This window comes from Melanotaenia boesemani, chromosome 22 (genome assembly GCF_017639745.1).
Source record: "Melanotaenia boesemani isolate fMelBoe1 chromosome 22, fMelBoe1.pri, whole genome shotgun sequence".
Lineage (NCBI taxonomy): Eukaryota > Metazoa > Chordata > Actinopteri > Atheriniformes > Melanotaeniidae > Melanotaenia > Melanotaenia boesemani.
In genome coordinates, this window is record NC_055703.1 from 18,406,287 (window position 1) to 18,432,306 (window position 26,020).

Here is a 26,020-nt window from a genome sequence, read left to right on the forward strand (position 1 = left end):
AAATGTCAAACTGTCCTCGTCATTTTCAAGGAAGCAACATCACAACTGGCAAGCAGTAAAATAACAGCCTGTTCAATAGCTGGGTGTCAGCCTGCATTTGTAGATAAGACCCTGTGCTTGATACTGACCAGAGCTGCCAAAAAGCCTGGGGAAAACAATCAGTCAGTTTTAATTAGGCCTCATGGCTCATGGGCTCATGGGGGACAGCTTTTATCTTTCCTCTGCTGATGTGAGTCATCCAACCAAATATAAACAAGAAAAGATGCTTAAATGTGTTAGAAGAGGGGGGTTAAAATACAGCGAACATGTCATGTGTCTGTGTGATTGCCATGAAGTCAGGGATAAAGATTATTACCAGCACAAATTCACACTAATTTCATAAATGACTCTACCATGCTACCATTCAGACTGTAGGTGGTTTAGTGGGGACTGACTTAATATCCGAGAACAGGAAGTTGAAGACCATGTCAGCCCACCACAGCAGTGACTGATTACGTTAAGACCCAAATACGGCTTCTGAGTGGTGTGAGAACACCTAAACCAGTCATAAGACTATGAATATATTCCCCACCCAGATTAGGGCTTCCTGGAAGACCTGAATGACTTGCATATCTTCCAGACACATCACTACAAGCAAATTCCAGTGAAAGCTCAGCAGCTGTCCCGGTATCACTCAAATAGCAAAAAATCTGACCAAGATACTGACTTCCTTCTTCTGTCAAACTCTTACAAACCTACACAAATAGTCCCAAAATTCTTTGCAGAAAATTCTATGTCTATGTAATAAACTAATCTGTGGGTTTCCAATGAATTTACATAGCTCTTCTTTACAAAGTTCTTCACAGAAACTAAATTTACATCTCAGCTAATCTTTATTTGTCAAAGACATAAGTGTACAAGATGTGTCGAGTGAACCAAACAGTAACTACAAAATATTTAATAGGTACTGCATTTTCTAACTCTTAATGTGTCAGACCAATTGAGCATAACTACATTCATCTAAAACCAGCATCATAAGGAAAGCCAAATTTGAAACATGAGAACTAGGCCACTGCAAAGTTAGGAGGTGCAGAGCTGCAAAATCTTTTTTTCTGGCTACCTGCACAGGGTTCGGTGTGAGGAAGTGGCAGGTTGTGTACATTGGGTGAAACGTGTAGAGCTCTGCTTCCTTCCTTTTTGTGTTCTCACGCACGGTTTTAATCTGCAGGGGCGCTCACAGAGCAACTGATAGTTGGTTACAGAACATCTTTCATTCCTTTTCTTAAGCCACGAGTCGAGAGCCTTAAAACCACGGCAAGCTTTAGGGCTTAGAGTATATATATATATATGTATATATATATATATATATATATATATATATACAGTATATTCATATAAAATCTAGAAGCCATCTTTTTTAATCATTTTAGGCAAAATACAAAACCGTTCATGTTAGTTCTACATCATCAATCTAGATTTTCTTTTTCTTAGATCAAAGAGAAAAAAAAGTGTCTTCATCTCAGCTCTAAGTGGAAACCTTTTTAACCTTTTGACTAAAAATAGTTTGGACGTGGGGAGAACTTAGAGGCCCACAAAGCGAGTTAAGCTATCAACAGGTGTACAGTGCGTCAACACACTGAATATGATAAGCAGCACATGTTCCCCCGTGTTGCAGTGAAGACGAATTAACACAATCCCTTAAAGAGTAAGAAAATGTGAAGACGTGTTTTCTGCAACTCTATTTGGTGCAGTTAATGGTTTAGAAACTAAGAAAACAAGCCACAAAGCCAGAATTTAAGTTTTTTTCTATATACGTTAAATTGTGTATTTTCTTACCTGCAACTCTTACAGTACTGAGAAGAAATTGTGTATCAAATAACAGAAACTTCCAATGAATCAATGTGAAAAGGAAAAAAAAAATGATTAAACAGACTCTGTTGATCCCAAAATAATATCTGCACACACACACACGCTAACATTTGTACAAACAGTCATGGATGGATTACTGAAGGAGCTTTCTGGGCACAGACGACCTCTTTTCAGCTGCAGCAAAAGCTCAGCTGCTGTTTTCAATCAGCAGCTTCACCTGAGAGTTACCGAACTACGCCACAAAGTTCCAGTAACGAGCAAAAACAACAACAAAAACAGAAATTGGGGTAAGCTATGGCTCGGGAGATAAGAGGTTAGAGTGGTCAGTCACTGAGGAAAAGTTTGATGGTTCTGTTCCCAACTCCTTGATCCCATTTTATAGAAACGCCTTGTTAAAACTTTTAACCCTAACCTGCCTGTATTTATCATCAGTGTGTGATGGTGGTATAAAAGAGGGACTGTGTCCTGTGTAAAGCACTGGGTGGCCAATCATGGTACAAAGGCTAACTTGTTATTATAAATAACTGCATTATGCCTCATTTAAAGTTTAATCACCTAATTTTAAGTAGAATGTTTTTTATGTTTGCAACAAACTGCAATAGCACCTTTTTACAACTAGCACATCTCTTTTTTTCTTAGTTCACACAATGATTCAATAACTTGCCTGTAATTATGCTGATGAGGTTCAGTATGTTGCCTTTGGTGACATCTTGTGGTGTAAATTGCAGTCAATTGAAAATGTGTCACTTTCCCAAAACAACAGGCTTAAACATGAAGTCATTGATCTTGTTGCTGGGCAATGAGGGGTGAGGAAGGCAACCAGCAGCATCTTTGGATATAAACTACTTACTGTAAGGTAATGAAAACAGCAACCCCTCCTTTATCTCCTTTTTTACACCACAATGGGGTGAAATTAAAGCGTAAAAATCAAGCTGCACATCTGTGTCTCGGCTCATAATCCATCCATGCAAACACACACTAAAAACTGAATGACATGGCAAATATACAAAATACAAAAATAACACTGGTGAAAACATGAGAATACAAATACAATATTTGTCAGGAACAAAAGTTATTTGTGGCGGTTTCCCCAGATGTGTGGAAAGATCAACAAAGACAACAATTTCCAGATCCAGACAGAGGTGGTATTCTGACCAACAAATTCATCTGTGGCGTGAATCCTCCCTCCATCGATAAACGTTTCCTTTCCGTTTTTAATTTAGTCTCACTTTGATGTTTAAGGAATAACTTTTTAAATAAAATCCTCCAGTTCCTTGACATGTTCCACAATCACTGCATAGTTTACACACAGCAAACAGCTGTTAAAATAAACAAACAAATAGACAAAAGAAATGGACGGAATTTCAAGTTGGGATTATTTTGATCTGACAAGAAGAAACTTTTCTAATTACTTGTCAACCCACTGTTACTGGGTCAACGGCCTGCAGACCAACATGGCCGTCTTTTGGAATCAAGCCTCTGTGAGACAACGTCTCTGACTTTATTCAGTGTGTAGAAATGTCTTGAGCTGCAATGTCTCCTCCACTGATAACCTGTCGTGGTAGAAACTGAGTCCTGTCAGGAGCTCAATGTCTCGGACTCGAGCAGTGTGAAACTGCATCCAGTCCTCCACAAATCTCAGGTCTGACGAGGCCTGAAGAGAAACAAAGACAACGTGAGGCATGTTTAAAATGCCAACATAATGCCAGCTGGCAGGTTTCCACAGAAGGAAACTAATGTGTAAATGATGAGTCAGGGGTACTCACAGCGCAGACCTCTGTGTAGTCCGGTCTGTGAGGCAGGATGAAAGACCTCACCTGAAGTGGACCCTCACAGTCAAGAGGGCTAAGGTCTGAGTTCTGGCAGGACGTCAGGATTAAATAGAAATGGGTTGGGATGGGAGCTTCATTCCTGGACAGACCAGTGTTGACAGGTTTAACAAAGTCTAGATTCATCTGCAGAAGTCAAGCATTATTGGCTACAACTTCAGTCTTGTTATTTCTGGTTATAGCACTCAAAAACACTACTAATCTGCTTCTACAAGGCTGAGTACATGTGGTTTGAGCTACTTGACTAAAACTGACTAGACAACCCACAGAATGTCACCACTTTCTCATTTGCACATTGCTCAATCTCGATGTAGCCACATCTTAATTACTGTGGACATTTCCAAACTGAGCCAACAGTGCTTCAGTAAATTCCACAACCACCGCATTGGCTTGGGAACAAAGAGAATACATTTTTTTAGAGCCCAGATGGTGTTTGCAGGAGTGTAAAACGAACCAGTGTGACTGTATAAATAATAATTTTGAATAATTTGAGTTTAAATGAGATGAGTTTAGGCCTAAGAAAAAAAGAAAAAGGGAGTTATCTTTAACTATTGACACAATATCACAAGAAATAAATAGGTTTGTTTTAACTCAGATTAAGTTATTTTACTTCCCTCAGTTTTAATGGTATTCTGTGTCTGTTCATTAAACTTTGGAAGTACAGGTCTCCACAAGACGTCATACTAATCTTCAAATACATGGTTTAATTCCTTAAGCTTATTAAGCAGAACTGAAAAGCCATTTAGATAATAAATGAAAAGCTCCCACAATCTGAAAAAAAAGAAAATTTATTTGCCTTCTGTTTAAAGACAGAAAGTATTAAATCATGACAGTTTATCTGGGTCAGTCTCTGCTGGCACACAGTTGTGACTTTTTCCAAATTCTGTGTAAATTTTTTTGTAAACATTTCATTATCTTCCTGGTCTTTTTTACAAATTAATTCTACAGAAGGGAAAATCATCCCTGAAATTCAATTTAATGTGTTTTCCATTTTATACCTATGATTCAACATACTCTAATACAAAGAGGTACAATTAAATACACAGAAAACACTTTCCAAATGCACTAAAGGTTAGTACCTGCATTTATATACAAGCCCTACTATACTGAACTATCATAAGGAAAATTACTGGAATAAAATTTATTGTCAGAGTTTTTAAATTTTTTAAAAATGTACTTTATTAATCTCATTTGGGAAATTCAACTCTGCATTTAACCCATCTCTAGATGTTTTAGAGAACATTGGGCTGCTATGTTTTGATGCCCGGGGAGCATTTGTGGGAGGTTGAGGGCCTTTCTCAAGGGCCCACAGTGCTTCACCTCTGATGGCATTCCAGGGACTCGAACCCTTGATTTCCAGACCCAGGCCCACCTCTGCAACCATGAGGCTACCACTAAATTTTAAAGAGCTTTAATACAGAACTAGTCATTTTCAGACATTTTAATAAAACAATTGGATAATTAGCAGTTAAATAATGAACAGAGAGACTAAGAAATTAAAAATCCAGGTGGAATTTGCAGCAGACTTACCCCGCCAATTTTCCCAGTGGGTCAACATGTCCATCAAAATCTTTATCAAATATTGGCCCACTTATGATGTTGACTCCATTCAGCTGATATGAATATTTTACAAGCAGAAAATAATGGAAATGGTCCCAGACATCTGAGGAAACACAAACAACGTTTTTAATGCTGCAACAGTACATTACAACAAATAACTATGGAAAAGCTGCCACCCAAATCCGGTTTAAGGGTTCAAGGCCAACATTATCACAGTGTCCTTCACTATAATTGTCCAGCCTCTCTCTGTCTCAGCCTACTATGAAGAAGAAGTTAATCCCATTTGGTAAACTGGACTTTTTTTCTGATCTACTGCATGTGCAGTTTCTATATGACGAATACAGTTTATATGCCACTTTCACCACAAATTGTATCACGTTATAACGTGATAAGGTCCCCTTTTTAATTTACGTGGGCGATAGCTCTATACTTTGGCAGATAACACTCTGATCTAAAGAATAATAACATCACTATATTTAGTGTTTTAGGTGTGTACTGTATGCCCACTGCATGTGACATTGCACTGAGAGAGATGAACCACCAGGGTGCAGCATTTGTCAGCTGATTATCATTAAGGCCTCCATTAGATGCAAACTACTGTACTTTTGGATTCTTTAAAATAAATTAATGAAATATTTTTTATTTACATGTTAAGGCGCTACTCCCAGTAAATCAGTGACAGAATTAAACAACAAAGTGAATCAAAAAATGAATTCTGATGCAATTTATGAACAACCAGGTTCAGTCTAAACAAAATGTATAAATAATTGCTGCTTGTTAAGTTTTGATATGTAATAACTTATAGAAAACTTAGCCTCCAACCTTAATCTTTTTGTGAGCTAAACAGAAGGATGGGAGGAAGGCCGACTCTGGAAAATTTCCCTTGACTGAAAACCTTTAATTGTGTTTTACACAAGGAGTTAAACTTAGAACATTGCTGCATGAACACTGACTCACTTTTAAATGCTGGGAACATTGGCACCATGTTGCTGCTGAGTAGAGAGTCTGTCTCTGGACCACTGGTATTCAGATCTGTGGCGATAACAAAAAAAGAAACAAACAAATACATAAATAAATATGTACAGTATATTAACATTTGCTATTGGAATTATTTTAGTTCAAACTGTATCCACCAGGGGGCAGAAGACATCAAATTATTTAAAATAGGCTTTCAAGCAACGTTTTTACCACATTGTAATTCAAGAGGTCTCAGAAAATATGTCCATCAAACATGACACATTAGACTTTAAATGGTTAACGTAGCTGTGTGTAAACACACAGATATTCAATTCGTTATTCTGTTAAACTTAAATGACTCCTTTGCTTCTAATTAGTTAAAAGAATTGATCAACTATTTCATTAATCTATCACTTAACTGCACAAATCATAGTCTATCTGCATTTTCTACCAAAGAAAGGTAGAAAGTACAAAAGGTTTGATATTACAAAGTTAAAGTTTTGTTGGTTTCTCGTACACAGCTGTTGGAAAGGATTCACCTTACTTTTTCACTTCTGTTACTGAAGCCACTTGAAGCCAAAACAACATACAACCAAAATAAACTGATTCTCCTCTCTCTTGTAGCCCTAAAAAGTTGCAAAGTGGACAAATAACTTGAATTTAAAGCCTGGGTGGGAATGATAAGATGTGACCTCCCACAATGAGCACATAAACAGTCACACACTCACAGGGGGGGTGCAGCAGGCCATGGGTCAGAACGGGGTTGTCTCTGTAGCGCAGACACAGCTGGCTGGCAGAAGGTGGGACACGTACATCAGCACGAACACACTCCTCCAAGTCTGGATTCAGGGGTTGCATTCTGGTCTGAGGAAGGAGATCAGTCAGTGGTGGACAGTGTGAAACAGGAGTCCAGGCCAACACTCCGAGTATTGTGTAAGAAAACTTGGCTTGGTTTTGCTTTACTTATGTATGTAGGTCAGCGAGGGCATTGCACTGATTGTGTTTGTAGTGCCTCCCAAAAAAAAAAAAAAAAACCCTTCACAACCTACTGTCACAGAGGAAGATATGCCTATATGGTGTCAGTCAGGACTGTGGTTCAATTGAAATAAAACATTCAAATTCATGTTAACATTTGCTTATGGATGGGAAAACACTTCACATAAGAAGACATACTTATTCCAGACTGTCAAGTCTGCATTGAGGAAAGACTTAAGTAAAATTGTGTATTATTAAAAACTTAAGAGTTTTTAATGATTAATTCAAAAGGATAAAAAACAGACTTCAAGTTTTAAAAATATAAAGTACCCAATGAAGAAAAGGTTTCTCTCACTGTTTCACATCTATGGTATTCATTAACAGTACATATAACTCTGCAGCTTCTCACTATTGATTGTATTTTCAAACTTAAAAAAGAACATGAGAATCAATAATGATAAACACTGTCACATGTTCTGTAAACCAGGCATTACCAACTCCAGAGGTGGTGAGAATGGAGACATATTCCCTTCATTTGAGGAAAAAAAAAAGAAAAAAAAAGCTAAATTTTTATATTTTTTCTGTTTGAATTCGATTATTTTAAACACAAAACATTTGAGTTTTTCTGTTTTTTCTGGATTAATAACATAACTTGTTCAGTAAGAAATAGTTTTCTTGTGTGTTTACCTTTTTTAAACACCCTGTGCTGTATTTGATGTTAACATGCGTAATACAGCACAGATCCAAATCAGAAAAATCAGAAATTAGTTAAGAAATTTGACTCCTACAAGAAATGTGAAGCAAATTAACGTTTACCTGTAATACACTTGAGGTTTAATTTTAATTTCATAGCAATGCTATTTCCAGGAAAAAAAAATATTTGAAAGTAATACTCTGGTAAGATAAAGTGTTATTTTGTCCTGTATTAAATGTAGAAAAATACTGAAAGTGGACTAAGTTTGTAGACCTGTCCCACTCCCTCTCTGCTGTGCTTCAGCTCTATCTCCAAAGCCCCTCCCTGCAGAGGGTGCGGTCATATACATGCAGGTTAGTGACCACTGTAGAAGTCACAGATGACTCCTCATTTTACTGGTATCCTTTAATCAGGTAAGTAATATCTTGCAAATAGTATAAAAGGCATCATCATCTATTACTGATTCAGTAAATATGAAAAAAGTCATCCTGCTGAGCAAGAATTAATAAAGACAATATAATGCAGGCTATACAGCCTGTGCTGTATTTGGATTACATGTCTTCATTCGCTCTATCATTCAGACTTGATAAAACAACAGTGTAAACTCTATCCTGGAATGCATCACTCTGCATGAGGTCATGATTTACAACAAAGCTCAACCACATAGTGAGAAAGACAAGAGATGCTTAAGCCAACAAGAACAGAGACGATGAGTAACAGCTGCTTAGAGGAGAAATTCAGATGCTAAACAACCTATTCTAGTACGCTGCCAAACCATAACCACAGAGAAAATATAGCTGGGACAACCTCAACTCAACTGGCTAAGTTTAGAGATGAAAGACAGCTCCATTCAGCAAGCTCACCAGAGGCTGGATGGTGTACGACACCCAGAGGGGCATGAGGCGGTCTTTGCTGTATCCATTGATGTAGTCGGAGTGGTGCAGCAGACAGAAAGAGGCGTCTGATTGGACAACTCCAGGCGTGCCAAAAGGTTGGTGGATGCGTCGTAAACTGGCTTGAATACCAAAAGAGAAGATGCATGAGGTCATGGTAAAATATCTCCAAAAGTCATCATGAATGCGAAGATTAATTAAACAGTACTTACTTAAATTAGTTGTTATGAGCTGTCTGTTCATATCTGTCTCCTGAAAGATAAATACACACCATTTTTACCACTCGCTTTGTTATATAATGAGTTGAGGCTAGTAGGAAGGTTGTGAATAACAATAAGGTCTGAACCATTTTTTTAATATGCTAAAAATTTGAAAGATCTAAAGAACTTACTTTGGTCTCAGCAGAGCACGCCAAGAAAAACATGCTAAATGTTGCATGTTTAATGTTTATGGTTACCAGTGTTGGGCAAGTTCAGTCAATCATTATTACTTATGAGGTTTTGCCCCCTAAGCCCCTGATCAGATAAATACAACTTAATCTGTGCTTAATTATGATAATGTGCAGTATTTTACTGGCAGCAAGTGTTGTTAGATTACCCATAACTAAAAAAAGTAACACTTTATTTTAGCGCTGTTAAAATAACCCACCTAGTTTTCCGAGAACCTCAAATGCTAAAATCTTTGTGTACTGTAGTGGAATTTATTTATCAAAGATCACACACTAAGTGAGAATCAAACAAAGTATTTAATTAAGAGCTGATCAGCAATGAGAGTCACACAGTCAAAGAAGCTTTGGCTGCACGAGTCTGGGGAGGTACATGTGTGCTTGGTTAATATAGCGAGGTCGAAGGTCATTGTGGTAAACCCCTCATGGCCTGGTACAAGGAAGAAAGGAAAGGGGGAAGGGGAGCTCACTAAATCCTTATCTGGGTACACAGTCATTCTCCTCCCTGAGTAAAACATAAGCCAAGCTTTAACAATGCAAAGTGTAGTCTACAGAATATAAGGGTTATGTGTAAATTTTCCATTACAGTACTTAGACTGAAAGTAAAATCTGAAGATGTCAAATATCGACAAAAAAGAAAAAAACCCTCCATTTTCCATGTAAGACAAACCTAAATGTAAAGACAACCCATCCAACTGCTTCTTCAGCTTACCTTGGAATCCACATAGGCAAAACACAGTCTGGTCAGAACGTACCATATCACTGGTTTGGGATGAACAGCTGCAATGTAGGCGGTCTGAGGGGATGGGGTCAGTGGCATCACAGTGGGTGTCATGGGAGAGCTGTGCTGGGTGTACAGGTAGGTGGGTGGGATGCCTCAGGAGATGGTTTAGACTCCCATGGGTCCCATTGTTTGGAGCTGGACGAATACCGAGCAGATCTGGTGGACAAAAGAGAGAAGAAGACATCACATACTGTACTTGACAAAGTACAGTAACGTCAGCATGCACAGAATAAAGATCAGTACATGGGGAAAAAAAAAAAAGATCAAGTTTTAAGATATCGTCACTGCATAAATCTTTACTGCTGACATTTAAAATCATGTATTCTGTGGAAAAACCATGGCGGAAGATAAAGCAACAGACTGTCTACAGTGTCACAGATGGCAAGTAAAATACACTAACACCAGTTCTACGTCTACATCTAAACTAATTTATCAATGTTAACAATTAATTGTAGAGAGCTACCTGCCACTAGCAAATGTTTACAGAAATAGGGAAACAGAATCTTACATGGAAAACAGCATAAAAGATAAAGTCCATAATTAAACCACACTAGCTAAATGAATCATCTTAAGAGGAACAAGTAGCATCTGTTTGTTGTAAATGTGGAAGTGGCTTAAATGCCAGATGTTTTTTTTTTTATGTAATTTCATATGTGCCTGTTTTCATTCTGACTGTATCTAAAACAAAAAAAAACGGGTTTACAGTGTATTGTACTAAACCTGCCATTTCATGCAGTTACTCATGCAAACTGTTGTCCCCCCCACCCCCCCACCCATAGTCTGGTTGGTGTGGTTGCCTTTTGCTCCCGCTGTTCATCTTGGATACAGAACAGCAAACTGAAATTCAGAGAAGCACATCTGTTTCCTGTCCTAACTGTGTCAACTGTCTTGATGTATCTTATATAGTAAAGCAGTTGTTTTCATAACTGAAATGAACAATGGCTTACAAAGCCATCAAAGCTGGAGTGAAAAAAGAAAGTAAAATTTAGCTCAACAATTGTACTATGTCTTGCACGTGGACTGTGTTTATCTTTGGTGATAAACTTAACAATTTTAGATGCATTCTTTGATAAAAACAAAGTTGGGAAAACACCATATTCAACTTATACTTTCAGTAAAATAATGTAGACGAAGCAAATCTGGGAGTGAAATAAGAAAAAATAACACTGAAAAAGAATGAAAAGAATCAAGTGGTGCTACAGTAGTTGTCCATAATGTTCATATATAAAAAGCAAAGACAGCATTTCTGTATAAATCACCTCATTACAAATGTCAAGAGCTGTGGTGGAGAGCTGTGCATAAAAAATGTCTGCAAACCCAAATGACCAGAACATTGTAAAGAAGAGTGGGCCAAAATTCCTCCACAACAATGTAAGAGACTGAAAATGGCATGCAGTACAAAATATTACTTTAAATTATTGTTAATTTACCTACTGAATCATGGTCATGCTCAGTTTTTCACAAATGACTTCTTCTTTTTGGTTTAATTTTTGTTTAACTAATAATGTCAGGGTGTAATATGTGATGTCATGTTGGTCATCTGAGATCTAATGTTATGACAAAGTATGACCTGCTACATAAAAGTTTACTGTAATGAGGTGTTCTTTGTGGCTTAAGCGAAAAAAAACTGTTAAACTCTGCTTTATAAAACACCAAATAAGTGCTGAATCATGATGAATTTAGAGATACAGGAGGATGAAGTGAATATAATGACTTACCACATATGAGGTTATATATCTCAATGTTTTCAAAGGGGGGTACAACTGTTTTATCTTTAAATCCTGCTCCATAGCCAATGAAGATTGCCTAAATAAAAAATTAAACAGAAAAGGTGCAGATTTTCAATATTTTCTTTCCAGACACATCAAATAAAAAGGATGTTAAGGAGCTTTAGTTTCATGCAACTGCACTGTTGTGGTGAGAATCCTGCAAAATACAGAGATCAGGACCATCAAATGATGGTTGATTCAACAAGTTTAACTCATTGCAAGTCCATCATATAGAGAGCCAAGCTGTTTCCATGATAAAAAAAAATCTGTTTTGTTCTAGAGATTATTATCTATACACATGAATAGGGACAATCACATTTTGAAAACACAGAAAAATCACATTTATTACAGTATTTACATATTTAATTAAGCATATCAAGAATTAATAAGATTATAAGAAAATATAATTTAATAAAACAAAATGTGGAACACTCCATACCACACTCCATACCATAATTGGGTCATATTGGGCCAAAGCAGTGTGATATTATAGCTTTTTATTCTAGACAGATTGTTTGTTTGTCAGAGATATTTTTAGGTGGGTAAACTGTCTATGTTAAGCCCACTTTGACTGCCCCTGTTTATAGAATAGCCAGCAAGCTAATTATACCAGGTCTAATTTCAGTCTGGAAACAAACTCTGACATACTGCGCTGTGATGACTGTATGGAGGCGAAGAAAATTCCCCATTACAAGTTTAATTATGGTAGTTCAGAACATTTCAGAGCTACAGAGTTTCTGTTTTTGTCAAGTGTTTCTGCTTCTCTGTAATTTCTTTATTTATCAATGTTAACAAACACAGCTTCCCGTTTTACTTCTAAACCTGTGGCACAGTGATATAAGTTTATCTTCACTGAGAAAAACACACATCCTTCCTTCCTCTTACCTGCATGTTGGTGAAGACATTATCTGAGCCATGGAATCCACCTCTGCAGTACTTGACTTCCTCTGGGTTCCTGAGGAGACAAAATACAAATATTTTATTTGAGAAAAAACAAACAACAACAACAAAAAAAAAACCTTGAAAATATCTAGTAACAAGTAGCACAAGAGACTGAAACACTTCGATAGCTATTAAAGTGTGTTTTGATCTTATTTTGTAGTGGAGCTTCATCCTATTACCCGGAGAGCCATATTACAGGGTACACTTTATTGTGTGTCGAGTCGCTGGATTTATTTCTCCAGACTGAAGCAATTTTCCATAATTACATGGTTGCTACCCATCAAAAGATTCGTACAACTCCTCTCCAGCATGCTTTATTCATTAAACAGAATTGCTATCACTAATTACTGTAAATACTTCAACCTTTGTTTGCCTTTGTTTGAACTTGTTTCCATGACACCTTCAGTGATTCCACATTAAATGTCTGAACTCCTTCTGAGTTGGTATTAAAGTGCTGCTGTTTGGTCAAAACACAGTCTAATGTGTCTGTAAAGTAAACTTAGTTAAAATCACACCTGCTTCTTACCGTGTCCCTCGTACTATGTGAACAGTATTAGTTTTTATAAATTCTTGAAATCAAAATAAACACCACTCTTTTGGTTTTTCAAATATGTAACAGATGGGCCGAAATAGTCCATCTCCTTAAGGTTTATGAGCGTAGGGAGCAGACAGGTGCTGCTAATTAAATGCACTTCATTAACTGATCATCATCAGGTGTGAACACCTTTATAAAAGCATTCAGGTGTCAGTGATGATCCCAGTGAGACAACTGTTGCTGCCCATCAATCTGGGACGGGGTTATAAGAGCATCTCTAGATAATTTTCATCATTCTACTACAAGAATGATTATTTAGTAATCGAAATGGATCCTGGAATGGATTTGCAAGAAAGGCCACCACAAGGTCAAATCATGCATGCTTTGAAAGAATGCAAAAAAATCCCCTAAAACAACAACAACAACAACAAAAAAAGAAAAACAAAACTACATCTCATACTCAACCGGCCTCAATTTGCATGATAAAATGTTCAAGTTCAGTCTAAATAAATACACCTTACAACAGAGATGCCCAGCTCCCGTCATCAAGGGCCACTGTCCTGCATGTTTTAGATGTTTCCCTGATCCAACACACCTGGCCAAAATCAAATGACTCAACAGCTTGTTGTCAAATGCTGCCCAAGCCCATTAAAGATCCATTAATCTGATTCAGGTGTGCTGCTGCAGGAAACATCCAAAACCTGCAGGACTGACTCGAGACACCCCTTCCTTACAGCTTAGTTTTTATCACTTTAATACACACATGCAATAAGGACCAGAAGATTTTATTATGTGTAATTTACTTCTTCATGACTGTACATTATAATAATTCTCAGCTCTCAGTATCAGATGCATAAAAGCATAAATTTTGCCACCTTTGGCAGTCCAGATTATTTATTTGTGCTCCATGATATAAGGCAATGGTTACAAACTCTGGGTCCTTATGGGTCGTTATCTTGCAGGTTTTTGTTGTTTCCTTGCTCCAGCACACCTGATTTAAATCAAATGGGTCAAATAGCTTCTTGTCAACGTCTTTACAATGGACTCATTCATTTCAGTCAGGTGTGCTGCAGCACAGAAACCGCAAACACCTGCAGGACAGCAGGCCTCGAGGACAAGAGTTTGATACCTGTGCTCTAAGGACACACAATCACTGGTTCATAGTACTTGTAGAAAATGAAAAAAATGTTTTGTTTTATCAATTATTACCTGAGTCAGCCTAGTTGAACTAAATTTGAGCTTTTTCTGCAGTTTTTTTATGCTACAACAAACCGTCTGGAGATAGTGTTAAAGGACTTCCGGCCTGACCTTCTCTATAGTCCAAAAAAGTCAGAGCCCCAGAAACATGTAGTTTATAGACTTATTTGACATTGTTCTCTATACTGGAGTTCTGACATACAGTATCTAGAGGAAGGGTTGACATGGCTTTTCATTTTTCAGGATCTACTCATGCTCACATGAAAAGAACCTCTTAATTAATTTAAAGCAGAAAGGACTGATGAGGGACTTACAATGCTGCCTGCCAGCCTGCCTTCATATAAAGGTGGCCTCTCTCTATGCGCTTGTTGTATGCAAAGTGCAACCTCTTGGGGAGGTTTTCTTTGAGGTACGGCCTCATTGGCTGGTCGGAGGTCCTGCACTTCAGAACAGGCACAGACAAGGACAATCAACACACAGCAGAGGGAAAATGGGATTGTTTGTCAAGAAGCCATGCAAGCATATAATTTTCTCATTCTTCTTGTCAATACAAAAGACAGACTTGGAATATTTCGCATACCGACAGGTTCTTCATCAGGCCTTCATAGTCAACTGAGGGAAGAAATAAAGGACAAGGTCAGCCTGATTTAAAGCAAACCCACAGGTTGCAAAGATGGGAGGAAAGGATGGAGGGTGTTGTAAACAGGAACCTACAGGAGAAGTAATCCTGGGGGAGGCGCGTTGGTCTGATGCGAGCAGCTGGACCTTGAATGACAGTAAAGTCAGATGTGTGTTGCTGGTAAGATGACACAAACACCGCCCTTTCACATGAAGCCTCCTCCATGCCTGTTGAAAGCAAAAAAAAAAAAAAAGAAAACACACGTGTTACCAGGAAACCAAACAATTTGCAATAATGTAGGAAAGTATGTTGAGGCCTCTGAGTAGATCATATTGGAATTCTTCTGTTATTCTCATGATGTTAAAAAAAACACACAACTGAATGAAATCTCAGGTTTCACATTATGTCCCATACTGATGTTTAACCTTAACATGCCTGCACGACCCCTCAGGATTCCCAGAATAGGATTTGCAGACTTACATTAACAGTGTGACATCTGTTGACAGTGTTTTGGGTGTGACATGTGAACCCACTGAATCTTTCTTGGTTCTTGTGCTTCACTAATAGACTGCAGACTAATAACTACTATAGTATGTTAAACTTCAAATCCTCTCTTAGAAGTTGTGTCTTTGATGAGGATGGCTGGGCATCTCCCTGGACCACATTTACTCCAACACATAGATCTTTAATATAATTACAAGGCAAAACATATGGTCCTCAGATATCCAGTTAAAAAAAAAAAGAAGAAAGAAATAACTTCCTTATGTGCTACTGAGAGCAGATTTTCTCAGTAAACTGTCACATTTCAGGTTTATTTTTAAGTGCTGACACAGGCCTGTAACTCCCTACAACAGGTGCCATGACTTTTAGGTAAATATTTGAAGCTGACACTAAGCCACTGAAACACTTCAGATAATAATGATTTAAGTAATGCACCACTTCAAATTAAATCTGAAATTTGAGACACAGAAAAGCACAAAAATAAAAAAATTGTAATGCAATCCCACCCAATAAACTAGCTAATATTTAACGCCATTTCAATCCAGCTGAGTCCATGCTCTGTAAGCTGTTACTTAGCTGCGAGGACACTGTGCAGGTTTCTCACCATGGTCAGATACGATAACTAGGTTGACACACTTGTGCAGTTTTTTTGTTGTAAGACCATCCATCAATTTGCCCAGATGCCTGTCAACATTTGTCAAAGCTTCAGCCACCTGAAAGAAAAACAGCTGTTTAACATCTTATTGGCTGGAAAATAACACTAGTTCTGCCATACAGTCACTACAACAACTTATTACAGATTCATTTATCTAACCTTTACTTGAGCAGGAGATCAAACTCTTTCGATCTAAAATCTCTTTTATGTCTCCTGGCCAGACAGGCATCAATTCATAACATTGACTATACCACTGCACACTTAGAAAAAGATTACATATATATAAACATCACATAAAATAAAACAGAAATGCTATATCAAAAACAAACAAAAAAGATTAAAAGATCTATTATGACTGGATGACACTAAATTGGATTGGACAGTTTTTTGTTGTAAATTTGATCATTCATTCATTTTCTATACTGCTTAGTCCAATTTAAGGTTGAATGGAAGCTGCGAATGGAGCCTTTACCAACACTTAGCAGAGGCAGGTACATCCTGGACAAGCCGCCAGTATATCGCAGGGCCAACACTGAGACAAACAACCACTCACACTCACTCCTAGGGAGAATTTAGAGTGACCCCTTAATGTAATTAACCCAATTTTAATGTTTTTGGATGCATACACGTGGAACACGCAAACTCTATACAGATTATTTATTTTGGTTAAATAAAAACTCGCTGACAGTTGCAGGTTTAGTCAATAACTGACCTGTTGACTTCCTGGGCCATAACGATGTCCTGAAGTGTCCGGTTCATCCAAGTACAAGGTGTAAAAGTCAGGTCTAAACGCAAAAACAAAGAAGTCGAGTGTGATTTTCATAATTTCTTAAAGCCATTTCAGCAAGTGTCGTCACAAAATGGTTGTACCTTTCTCCCTGAGGTAAACTGAGCCACTCAAGCACTGTTGACACTCTTGTCTGAAACGAGACACTCCTGCACATAAAGTAAGCGTAAAATTTATTAATACAGAACAAAGCGTTGGTCCACAAAGCTGAATTAAAAGCGTACAAACCAAAATGGCATTGCTCTTACTTATTAAATAGCTTGTAGAAGTTTGGGTAGGTGCCATTGATGGCCACATCAGAGCCTGGCCAGAAGAAAGTTCCTGTTTTCAGTTTCTGACGCATGGCAGTGATCCAGACCTGAGGAGTGGAGAAACAGCATGGAAAAGAAGAGTAAGGTCATTAGGGTTCATGTTAAACCCAGAATAAACTTTTGTAGACTAACAGCAACAGTGTTTAGTCCATTAGTACAGTGTAATCCCTCACAGTTGAGACAGGTGTGATGGAAATAACACATCCTGCTTTAGTTTAAATCAATATCTATCAGACCAGTCTGCAGGCTGAAGTGTTTTATTTATGCAGCACGGGTATAAACATGTTTCAGCAGATGCACTTAGTTGTATTGGTTTCAAAGTCATTACAGAATCATTTTTTGTCCTGCACAGTAAATAGCTTAACAGGGGTCATCCATCCCTCCTTCCCTTCTTGGAAAGTCTTATGGCTGCTGTGTGGTGGACGTTCAAGAGGAGCAGCTTGTCGTGCAGAACAGGAATGAGATTTAAGAGGCCCCCTGTTTAAACGGAAACCACAAAGCACACAGGCAAGCACAGCTTGCAGCCCCCACAAGCTGTCATTTAGCACGAGCTGAATCCATAATTATATCAAGAAGCTCATAACTTGGAAAGCAAATTATAGCATGACCTGAGCGCAACACTTCACAACTCTTACACAAGACATGTGTCTTCTTCTGAATCATGTTAGGTTTTCCATTATTCATGGTGGTTATACTGTCGTAAGACAGTGGCTCACACTCTCAGATGTGTGGAGGAAATGTTTCAAAAGTCTTGCTTAATCTAACAGTTTGGGGCCTTGCCAAATCTCTCTTACATTGTTCCAAATTTCTTTATCAAATGTGACTTTTGACCTTAATAAAACTAATATTTACTGGACTGAATTTCCACCAAACAAAAACCCCAACAGACCCACTTACTGGTTCTCCTTGGTACCACTTTGGGCTAAGTTTCTCCTCAGTTTTCAAGCTGAAAAAAGTGTTGGTGGTCACATCATACATCTTGTTGTCCACGATCCCATGAGACTCGGGATAAAGACCCTGTGGAAGTCAGAGGTAAAATAAACACACAATCACAGTAAACTGCTTTTAAACTGTAGCTGCAAGAACCTCATATGATTTCCTCCTCTCTCCTATCTTTCTAACATAAATGTTGCTGGTAACCAGAGCAATTTATTTTAATTACAGTCTGTTTTCAACTAACAGAGGTGGAATCCACTTTGTAAGGCCCTCCGTTTAGAGTTTTTTTTTCTTTCATATGTTAACTATTAGGCCTCAATAGTCCAGAAACTTGAGAAATACTGAGTGAATTGCAGGGAAAAATCTTGAAACTTAGATTTAAACTTTGATTAAGCACTGCAGATTCAATACTACTTTCACTTCAAATGTTACACTATTTTATATCTCTATTACTTTTCATTTGTACACAAAATTTATTTTGACAGATGTCATTAAAAATACTTTTCAGCTTGTATTTCTTTTTACATTAAAATATGAGAGCTTAGTAAATCTAATGGATTTTGAGAAATAAGGGGTAAGGCAAAGAGAGTATTGGAATTGGACCAATGATTTTCTCTTACTATCACCAAAGAAGCATTTCCTTTCAGCATCATCCGTAAAATATTTACACATATGGTCATTTCTGCAAACTAAATGCTATAAACTAGATTCAGCAGAATGCGTGTTTGTGGGATTGTGTGCAAAATACAAATTAAAAACAGAACATTTTATAATGGAGCAAGATGGCTGGCATGCTGGTCCAACACCCGGACTGCAGTGCTGTTATAATAGATGCAGCATGTAATTTAGCATTATGTTACCGAAATATTACCTTCTCTGAAAAAGGAACATAGGTTTCCCTAAAACCTGTATTTAACTTTCAGTGTTCATGTTGCTTTTCCAGTTTTTAGGTCCATATGCACTAATGAATGCCATGCTATCAGAGATGCAGGGTTTTAAGCCAAAAAATGAGAGCAAGCTGAATGTTTCTTGTCCACTCATCTTGATTTCCAAAAGAAATGAAAAATTTTAAGTTGTTTAACCAGAGAATAGATTTCCATCTTTCCTTGGTCCACTTCAAATCTGCAGTGGTCCACAGAAGATGGTTTCTGGACCGTGTTCACATCTGTAATGTCTGCTCTTTAGCATATAGGCATAATGACCCAATTCAGATGTACTGGTCTGGTTTCTGTTGAATTTTATGACTCATACATAGACAGTGGTATTTGTCCCTTGTATGCAAACCTTATGACTGGTCCAGAAGTGAACTTAGGAAGTCTTTGTCTGTGTTTCTATATAAGAAGAGCTGATACAGACGGTCAGTGGGATTTTCATAACTGGCCTTAGGAGTCCTTACAGATTCTGCAGATCTGTTTTAGATGCAAGACTTTTTGTAATAAACCTTATTATTATTTATCAGGCTGATGTCAGGAGACCTTTTACCTCCCAATCATCTTTTTTACATCTCCTGACTCAAGAAATAAACACGACATAATCCAGAAATGTTTTTTTTCTTTTTATGACTTATCCTTGCATGGTGGAGATGTGACCTGCATTCGTTGATGGCACACTGTGTTGTGATCAGACAATGATTTCTAAAAGTGTTCCTGAGCCCATGCAGCGATTTTCACGGCAGAATCATGTCTGCATGTTTGATGCAGAGCAGTCTGTACTGGTATCTAAATGGACATGTCCCTTCCACACAGAGATGACACCAGATTCTCTGAACTTTTTGATGATTTATTTTACTGTTTGTTTTCATCAGATAAAGTTTAGGTGGTAATTATTTGTTTTAGGTTGATGTTTTGACTGACGTCATCAGAACACTCTGATGTGATAAGACACAGCGGTCAGGTGATGCTTCTGAGCAAGACTGTAGATACCAGCTTAAACATAAATAAAATTAAATAAAGGAAATTAAAAATATTTATTAATCTCAAAGGGAAACTGCAGCGTTAAGTAAAACAAACATCTTTTTGATGATGTTATGTACTGTAAATGATGGCATAGTCTCAATTTTACATTGAGCTGTCACAATCTGCGAGTTTCGGTTCTGTTTATGGTTTATTTCTAGATAAATTCTAGTCTAATTTTATTTCCTCAGTCTCCATCATACCCGTTTCTCATTCATCGTTAGTCCTTCAGTAGTCACACTTCAGGTTTTCCTTTAAGCAAGAGATTTATGTTTTGCCTTGAATTATCATCGTCAGCTACTGTTGGATGCAGAGGTATTACAGATTTCTGAAGCTCTGCCCAGCTTGGCTTTTCGAGAGGCTCTATGTCACATTACCTGTTGGGATTTAACCAAACAATTTGCAACATGTTGTTCAGTTGTTTCTTTTTACTAACACTTACTTTACCAGCCTATACTTTTTTGCAAAAAGTCATTGTTTTTTTGTTACATTTGACAGAGTCTTTTATTGGATCTTACAAAATAAGTTAACAAGTAATCTCTAATTAAATGAATGAAAGTCATGTGTCTGACAGGAAAGACTTACAGTCACAATACTGTAGTGGTTTGGGAAGGTCTTTGTGGGATAAACAGGCCTGATGTATGGTGCTGTTGTTCCAGTGTTTCCTGCAACACAATATTGTTCAGTCACATCAGGATGTGTGGTAGCCTTAAAGAGATGAAAAGTCAAACATATCGGTGACTTACGTAACTTGTTGATGATAGGCAATTTGCTCCTATGGTCTTTTAGATACTCTGCCCGGAAACCGTCCAAGGACACCAAGATTAGAGGAGGCTTGGAAAAACTGGACAGGAAAAGACTTCTGATTAATGGAATCATTCATCTCCATTTTTGGCAACACATAGCTGTTTATACACAAACAAAAACACTTTATTTGCAGTCCTGCTTCTAGCCTTCTGAATAATTTAAACTTCATATCCTCCATATTTCAAGAGGATGAGTATCAAAAGTTTTATTTCCTTTTTCAGGGTTTCAAATAAGTATGAAAACAACAACACAACTTTATTTTTAGTTTTTTAAAGAACTGTTTGCAGGAAATTACTGAAGTCTGGGACCTACTACAACCAGTAAAGCAGTTTTTATCCTTTATAATGCGTTTCCAGATCCATACTGAAGCCATGCTGCTGTTTATTTTTGAGTCTTTCTAAGTTATACCTTCACAAGATGGATGTGTTTTCTGAAAGGGACAAAAATCTGGTTTAGGTTTAAACTATCCCAATCCAGCAGGGATGAGATGAGATATGTATGAGATGGACAGTAGAGATAAGTGAGCATCAATTCACAGTATCATACAGTATAACAAGAATATTCCAGAAGATCATAATGGATGCAGCTGTAAACATAAAGATAAAATTATAAATGGTTTTCATGAGTAACACTTACAGGATGAGAAGGGTTGAGTTTTCTGTACTTAGAAATGGGGTTAAATTATTTGTTAGAGCAGCTAATAAATCAGTTTTCCCTTTGTTTTAAATTAAATGTGGTTAAAGGTATGACCATTTGCATTTTTTTTAATCACAAACTTTGTGTAGTAAAGCTGCAGATGGATAATTTTTATCATTTTCAGAAACTCCTGAGTTGCCTTGAGTCACTGTCTTTATGTGGAGTAAATTTAACTTTACTGCATTTTCAAAGAGCAAATTTCTACAACCTGGAATTTATTTTGATCAGGAGATTTTTATCTGTCCAAAGAATCCTGTTCCAGAAGTGGCCGGTGTTTTTTAGATGTTTTTTTTTTGACAAAGTCTAATCTGCCTCCCTGTGCTTGAGTGTTATGAATGGTTTTAACCTTGTGGTGAACCCTATATATATGGTATATACCCTATATATGGTGAAGTCTTCTCTTTATTATAGATAATACTATGCCTGCCTCCTGGAGTGTTGGATGCTGTGAAGGAGTCTTTCTGTCTCAATGAAAGGATCATATGGTGTCTGCTGTGGATTTAAGAAACCCTTTAAAGTTGCTGTGTTCACCCTTCTTTATTTGAATAATACAATTTGTTGATTTGGCCACTCCTCATAACAGTTCTTTTCATCACATGCTGCACCATTCCTCAAAGAAAAAGCCACACATTAAAGAACTTTAGACTTTAAAAACAAAATAACTGTCCACAAAACAATTTGTAGTTGTCTGAATATATAAGAACCCCTAAAAAAGAAGTTCTACGTATTAACGAGTTGTAGGTTAAAAACAAGCTAAGTAATCAAGAGTATTCACAAATTTGTCACATATTTGCCAAAATTAAACAGGACAAATCAAACCAATATATGAAAAAAGTAATACAAACATAGTAACAAATCAATAAACACAAACCACTAAATAAATAAAAAAATTAAATAGATTAACTAATTAAAAAACATTACAGCCAGCAAATGTTGTGTGAAAGAACTTTTTATACATTTATTAATTTGCTTTACCATTTCCTTTCATCTTTACATCTAAATTCTCTGTGACGCTTTGGTCTTTAAATAATTTGCATGTTTAAGAAATTTGTTCACTCATTTTCCATAACCACTCCATCCTCAGGTCGTGGGGGGCCCGGAGTCTAACCCAACAACAATGGGATGAGCATTTAAGAAATTAACATATAAAAAGCATGTGCAGTCAATGTTTCCAAAAAAGTATAAAGACCAAACCACATAAAAACACAAGTGTGGCTAACCAACAGAAACAATAAAATGAAACCCAGCAGGATGAGTGAGTGGTGCAAAAGGAAAACACAGACAACATTTGTACATTTGATATTTTTCAAACCAAAAATAACTCAATTTGGAGCCACAGGTTTCCTTTCCATAGTGTGATGAGCTTGTCTGGGTTTACTCCCTTACCAGGGCAGCAACAAACATATGCTGGTTCATCTCATGCAAATCCAACACATGCCTGATTAGTCAGTCATTAGCCCAGTTTCCATAGAAACAGCTATTTTCCCCCTAATAAAATTACACCATTGGAAAAAAATGTACAAAGCATGCTTGGGTTAGTTACAAACTTCTAAACAACACACAGATGAACAAACTAAAACTGTTCGACAGTGACAGAAAACCCCCCCGACATTTCTCTGTAGTCACAGTTTTAAATTCCACAAAATGCCTGCAGGGAATAAAAACTGAATCCTTTCATTGTAATCTACAAAACATGATAAAACAATCCCCTCAAAGAGGTGGAGATCAGCTGAATCTGGCCATCTGAGCTGAGTTATTATTTCCTTCCAGTTCCCAAATTTTACAGCAATAAAACAAAAGTATTTCATTACCCAGGTGGACATTGGGGCTGTTGAGTTTCCTCAAAGGCCTGCTGCAGCCAGAGCTCCCCATCTGCCAAAAAAGAAGAAAGTTGTGAGAGAAAAGCCATGTTTCCATTTATGTACAGTATATAGCTTTTTTTCTTGTGAAAAGTTTAAGGCTCCCAAAGACACAAATATAGAGCAAAGACAGATGCCCCCCAAAATAAAGAGGATAAAAAAAATGCCAGATTTTTGTGTGCATACAATAAAAAAATAGCCTGATTTAGCTAACAATACCCAACAGAAAGAGTGGTGTTATGATTTTAATTTTTTTTTTTTTATTATTTGGACAACTTTTACCAAATCCTGAGGATAATAAATAGTTCTTAGGCTCTATGATAACCCTCTCACATTCACAGGGCTTCATTCTTTTATCTTTTTTTCTGTATTTTTTGTTCTTGTTTTATTTTTATTTTATTTATTAATTATTTTTTTGCTTTCTTTTGCAGGGACCAGTGGGCAGAGTCAGTTAGCATGTTCAGGAGCACCTGGTCAGTTCTCCAATGTGCTCACCCCACTTCCCACAAATCTGTTATAATTAGTTGTTTATTTCCTTAGTTCTTAATAAATTTGAGTATTACTTTTGGCTTAACCTTGCCTTGTTTCCATTTTTGTCATGGCTTATGAGCTGGATGACACCTCCTACATACCACTTTCTCTAGGTTTATTTAAGTGTTTCTCGTAAAACTTCCACCATCAAACCTATAATGGTTGGGAGAACTTGGAAGCAACAGATACAGACATTAAAATAAAAAAAAATAGCCTAAATAAAGTATCAAAATTAGCTAAGAGAAGCAACCATGTCAACCTTTGTAATTGTGTTTCCATCCAATAAAGTGAATTTAAAATGAACATTTATATCTCTAACAGCTTTTTCTTTATGCATATCAAACTTACTACCTTTTTTTTAGTTGATACACTGGCATTATGTTTACAACTATGCCACATTGGTGTTGTTTTAGTAACTTGCCTCACTTCATAACCCACGTGCTTCTTTCTTTTGGATATTTGTTCCCCTTTATGTCACAGGACGGCAGAGGTAAGGACCGAAATGTAGACCAACAAAGCAGGAGGCAGACAAATACAATAATCCACAGTTTAATTCAAGGAAAAAGGTTATTGACAGAGACTAGGACACAGGGAAAACAGCAACAATGATCTGGCAATGGAAACCAAGAGGTATGAGGATGACTAACAGAGTGAAGTGAATGAGATAATTGAACCAGGTGAGTATAATCAGGAGTAATGAGCACAGGACAAACATAGATGAGACCCTACAATACGACAAGAAACCAAAAACACATAAGACTCAAGGACAAAAGAAACTAAGGAACAAAACTAACAATGAGACAAACACCATTAACCATGACACTTAAATTTGTTCCTGCCCTGTTTTAGGCCTGATTTGAGTCTTGTTATCTTGTCTAGTTGACCATAATGATTACATTTTTTTTTTCATTATCGAGCATCCCCGTGTCAAATAACAGAGAAATGTTGATTAATAAAGCTGTCAGAAAATGCTGGCCTAAGACACAGGATATCAGTTTGGGAGGAATGTGTCAAACAATGATCAGGTGAAGACCAAATGTTGGTGTTGCAATGGCATGAGCTGTGAATAAATCCTCCAAAGCTGTGACAGTATACATAAGTTAACACAAAACCCAAAACAAACATGCTTTGTCAAGGATTTTCCCACATACAGGTGGCACCAACCTGGAAACTCCTGGCCTCCTTTTTCACTTTTCAAACAAGTGCCTTAGCAACACATTTGTCAAGTTTGCTGCTGACTAAACATACGACAGAGGGAGTCTTAGCATGTTGGTGAGAAGGCCCCTCCTCGCTGCCAGGAGGCCAGCAGTGCGGTTTGGACCGAACACGGGGATGCTCTGTCTCAGGAGACAAGTTGCTGCGATCTGTAATCCATGGGGAAACCCGGTTTGGACATTTTAGCACAAAGAACAGCTAACCTCTGGAAAGTCATGGAGTCCTGTGTTATTTCTATTTCTTTTCATCTGTTTCCAAAGGCCACACCAAGAAAGCAGCATTATGAAAGATGTAGAAGTTCCAGCAGCTCTGCATAGATGTGAATAACATGCAAATACAAGTCTGGATGAGGGAAAACTAAACTTATCTGTACCATATGGCTTTCATGTAAGGTGGGTAAGAAAAAGAAGTTAGAGGAAAATGCCACAGCAGAGGGAGCACCCCACCCATGGGGACAGCTGCCCACACTCACCACTGCTGCCCCAGAAAAGGAAGAGGGGTGTTTTGGCATGGTGGTTTGCAACAAAGAGCATACTGACGCTGCTGCCCACGTTAAACCAGAGGCAGCAGAAAACATTCCTCTCTTCTGGAAAAGCATGTTTACGACATGCTTTGCTGCAGTGGAAAAAAAGAAAAAAAAAAACAGACAGAAATGTTTCCTGTGAGATAATCACATACAGTCTCAGGGCCCAACATTCACCTCTGGTTCTCTCTTTCACTAGC

General features: G+C 37.4%; 1 protein-coding gene across 1 annotated transcript in view; it reads right to left on the reverse strand.

The window, feature by feature from the left end:
• Positions 1–1,381: 1,381 nt before the first annotated feature.
• The window catches only part of enpp1 (ectonucleotide pyrophosphatase/phosphodiesterase 1), a 30,328-nt gene continuing 5,689 nt past the window's right edge, over positions 1,382–26,020 (reverse strand). The window contains exons 3-23 of the mRNA XM_041975920.1: positions 23,504–23,564; positions 20,936–21,033; positions 20,775–20,854; positions 18,199–18,318; positions 17,239–17,348; positions 17,074–17,139; positions 16,916–16,988; positions 16,153–16,261; positions 15,143–15,274; positions 15,009–15,040; positions 14,743–14,870; positions 12,640–12,709; positions 11,704–11,791; positions 9,957–10,141; positions 8,969–9,008; positions 8,727–8,878; positions 6,923–7,058; positions 6,195–6,269; positions 5,208–5,340; positions 3,615–3,759; positions 1,382–3,502 (exon numbers count right to left, since the gene is read on the reverse strand). Of these exons, the coding sequence (XP_041831854.1) occupies positions 3,350–3,502; positions 3,615–3,759; positions 5,208–5,340; positions 6,195–6,269; positions 6,923–7,058; positions 8,727–8,878; positions 8,969–9,008; positions 9,957–10,141; positions 11,704–11,791; positions 12,640–12,709; positions 14,743–14,870; positions 15,009–15,040; positions 15,143–15,274; positions 16,153–16,261; positions 16,916–16,988; positions 17,074–17,139; positions 17,239–17,348; positions 18,199–18,318; positions 20,775–20,854; positions 20,936–21,033; positions 23,504–23,564 (2,186 nt within the window). The 3' untranslated portion in view covers positions 1,382–3,349. The remainder of the gene's footprint in view (positions 3,503–3,614; positions 3,760–5,207; positions 5,341–6,194; positions 6,270–6,922; positions 7,059–8,726; positions 8,879–8,968; positions 9,009–9,956; positions 10,142–11,703; positions 11,792–12,639; positions 12,710–14,742; positions 14,871–15,008; positions 15,041–15,142; positions 15,275–16,152; positions 16,262–16,915; positions 16,989–17,073; positions 17,140–17,238; positions 17,349–18,198; positions 18,319–20,774; positions 20,855–20,935; positions 21,034–23,503; positions 23,565–26,020) is intronic.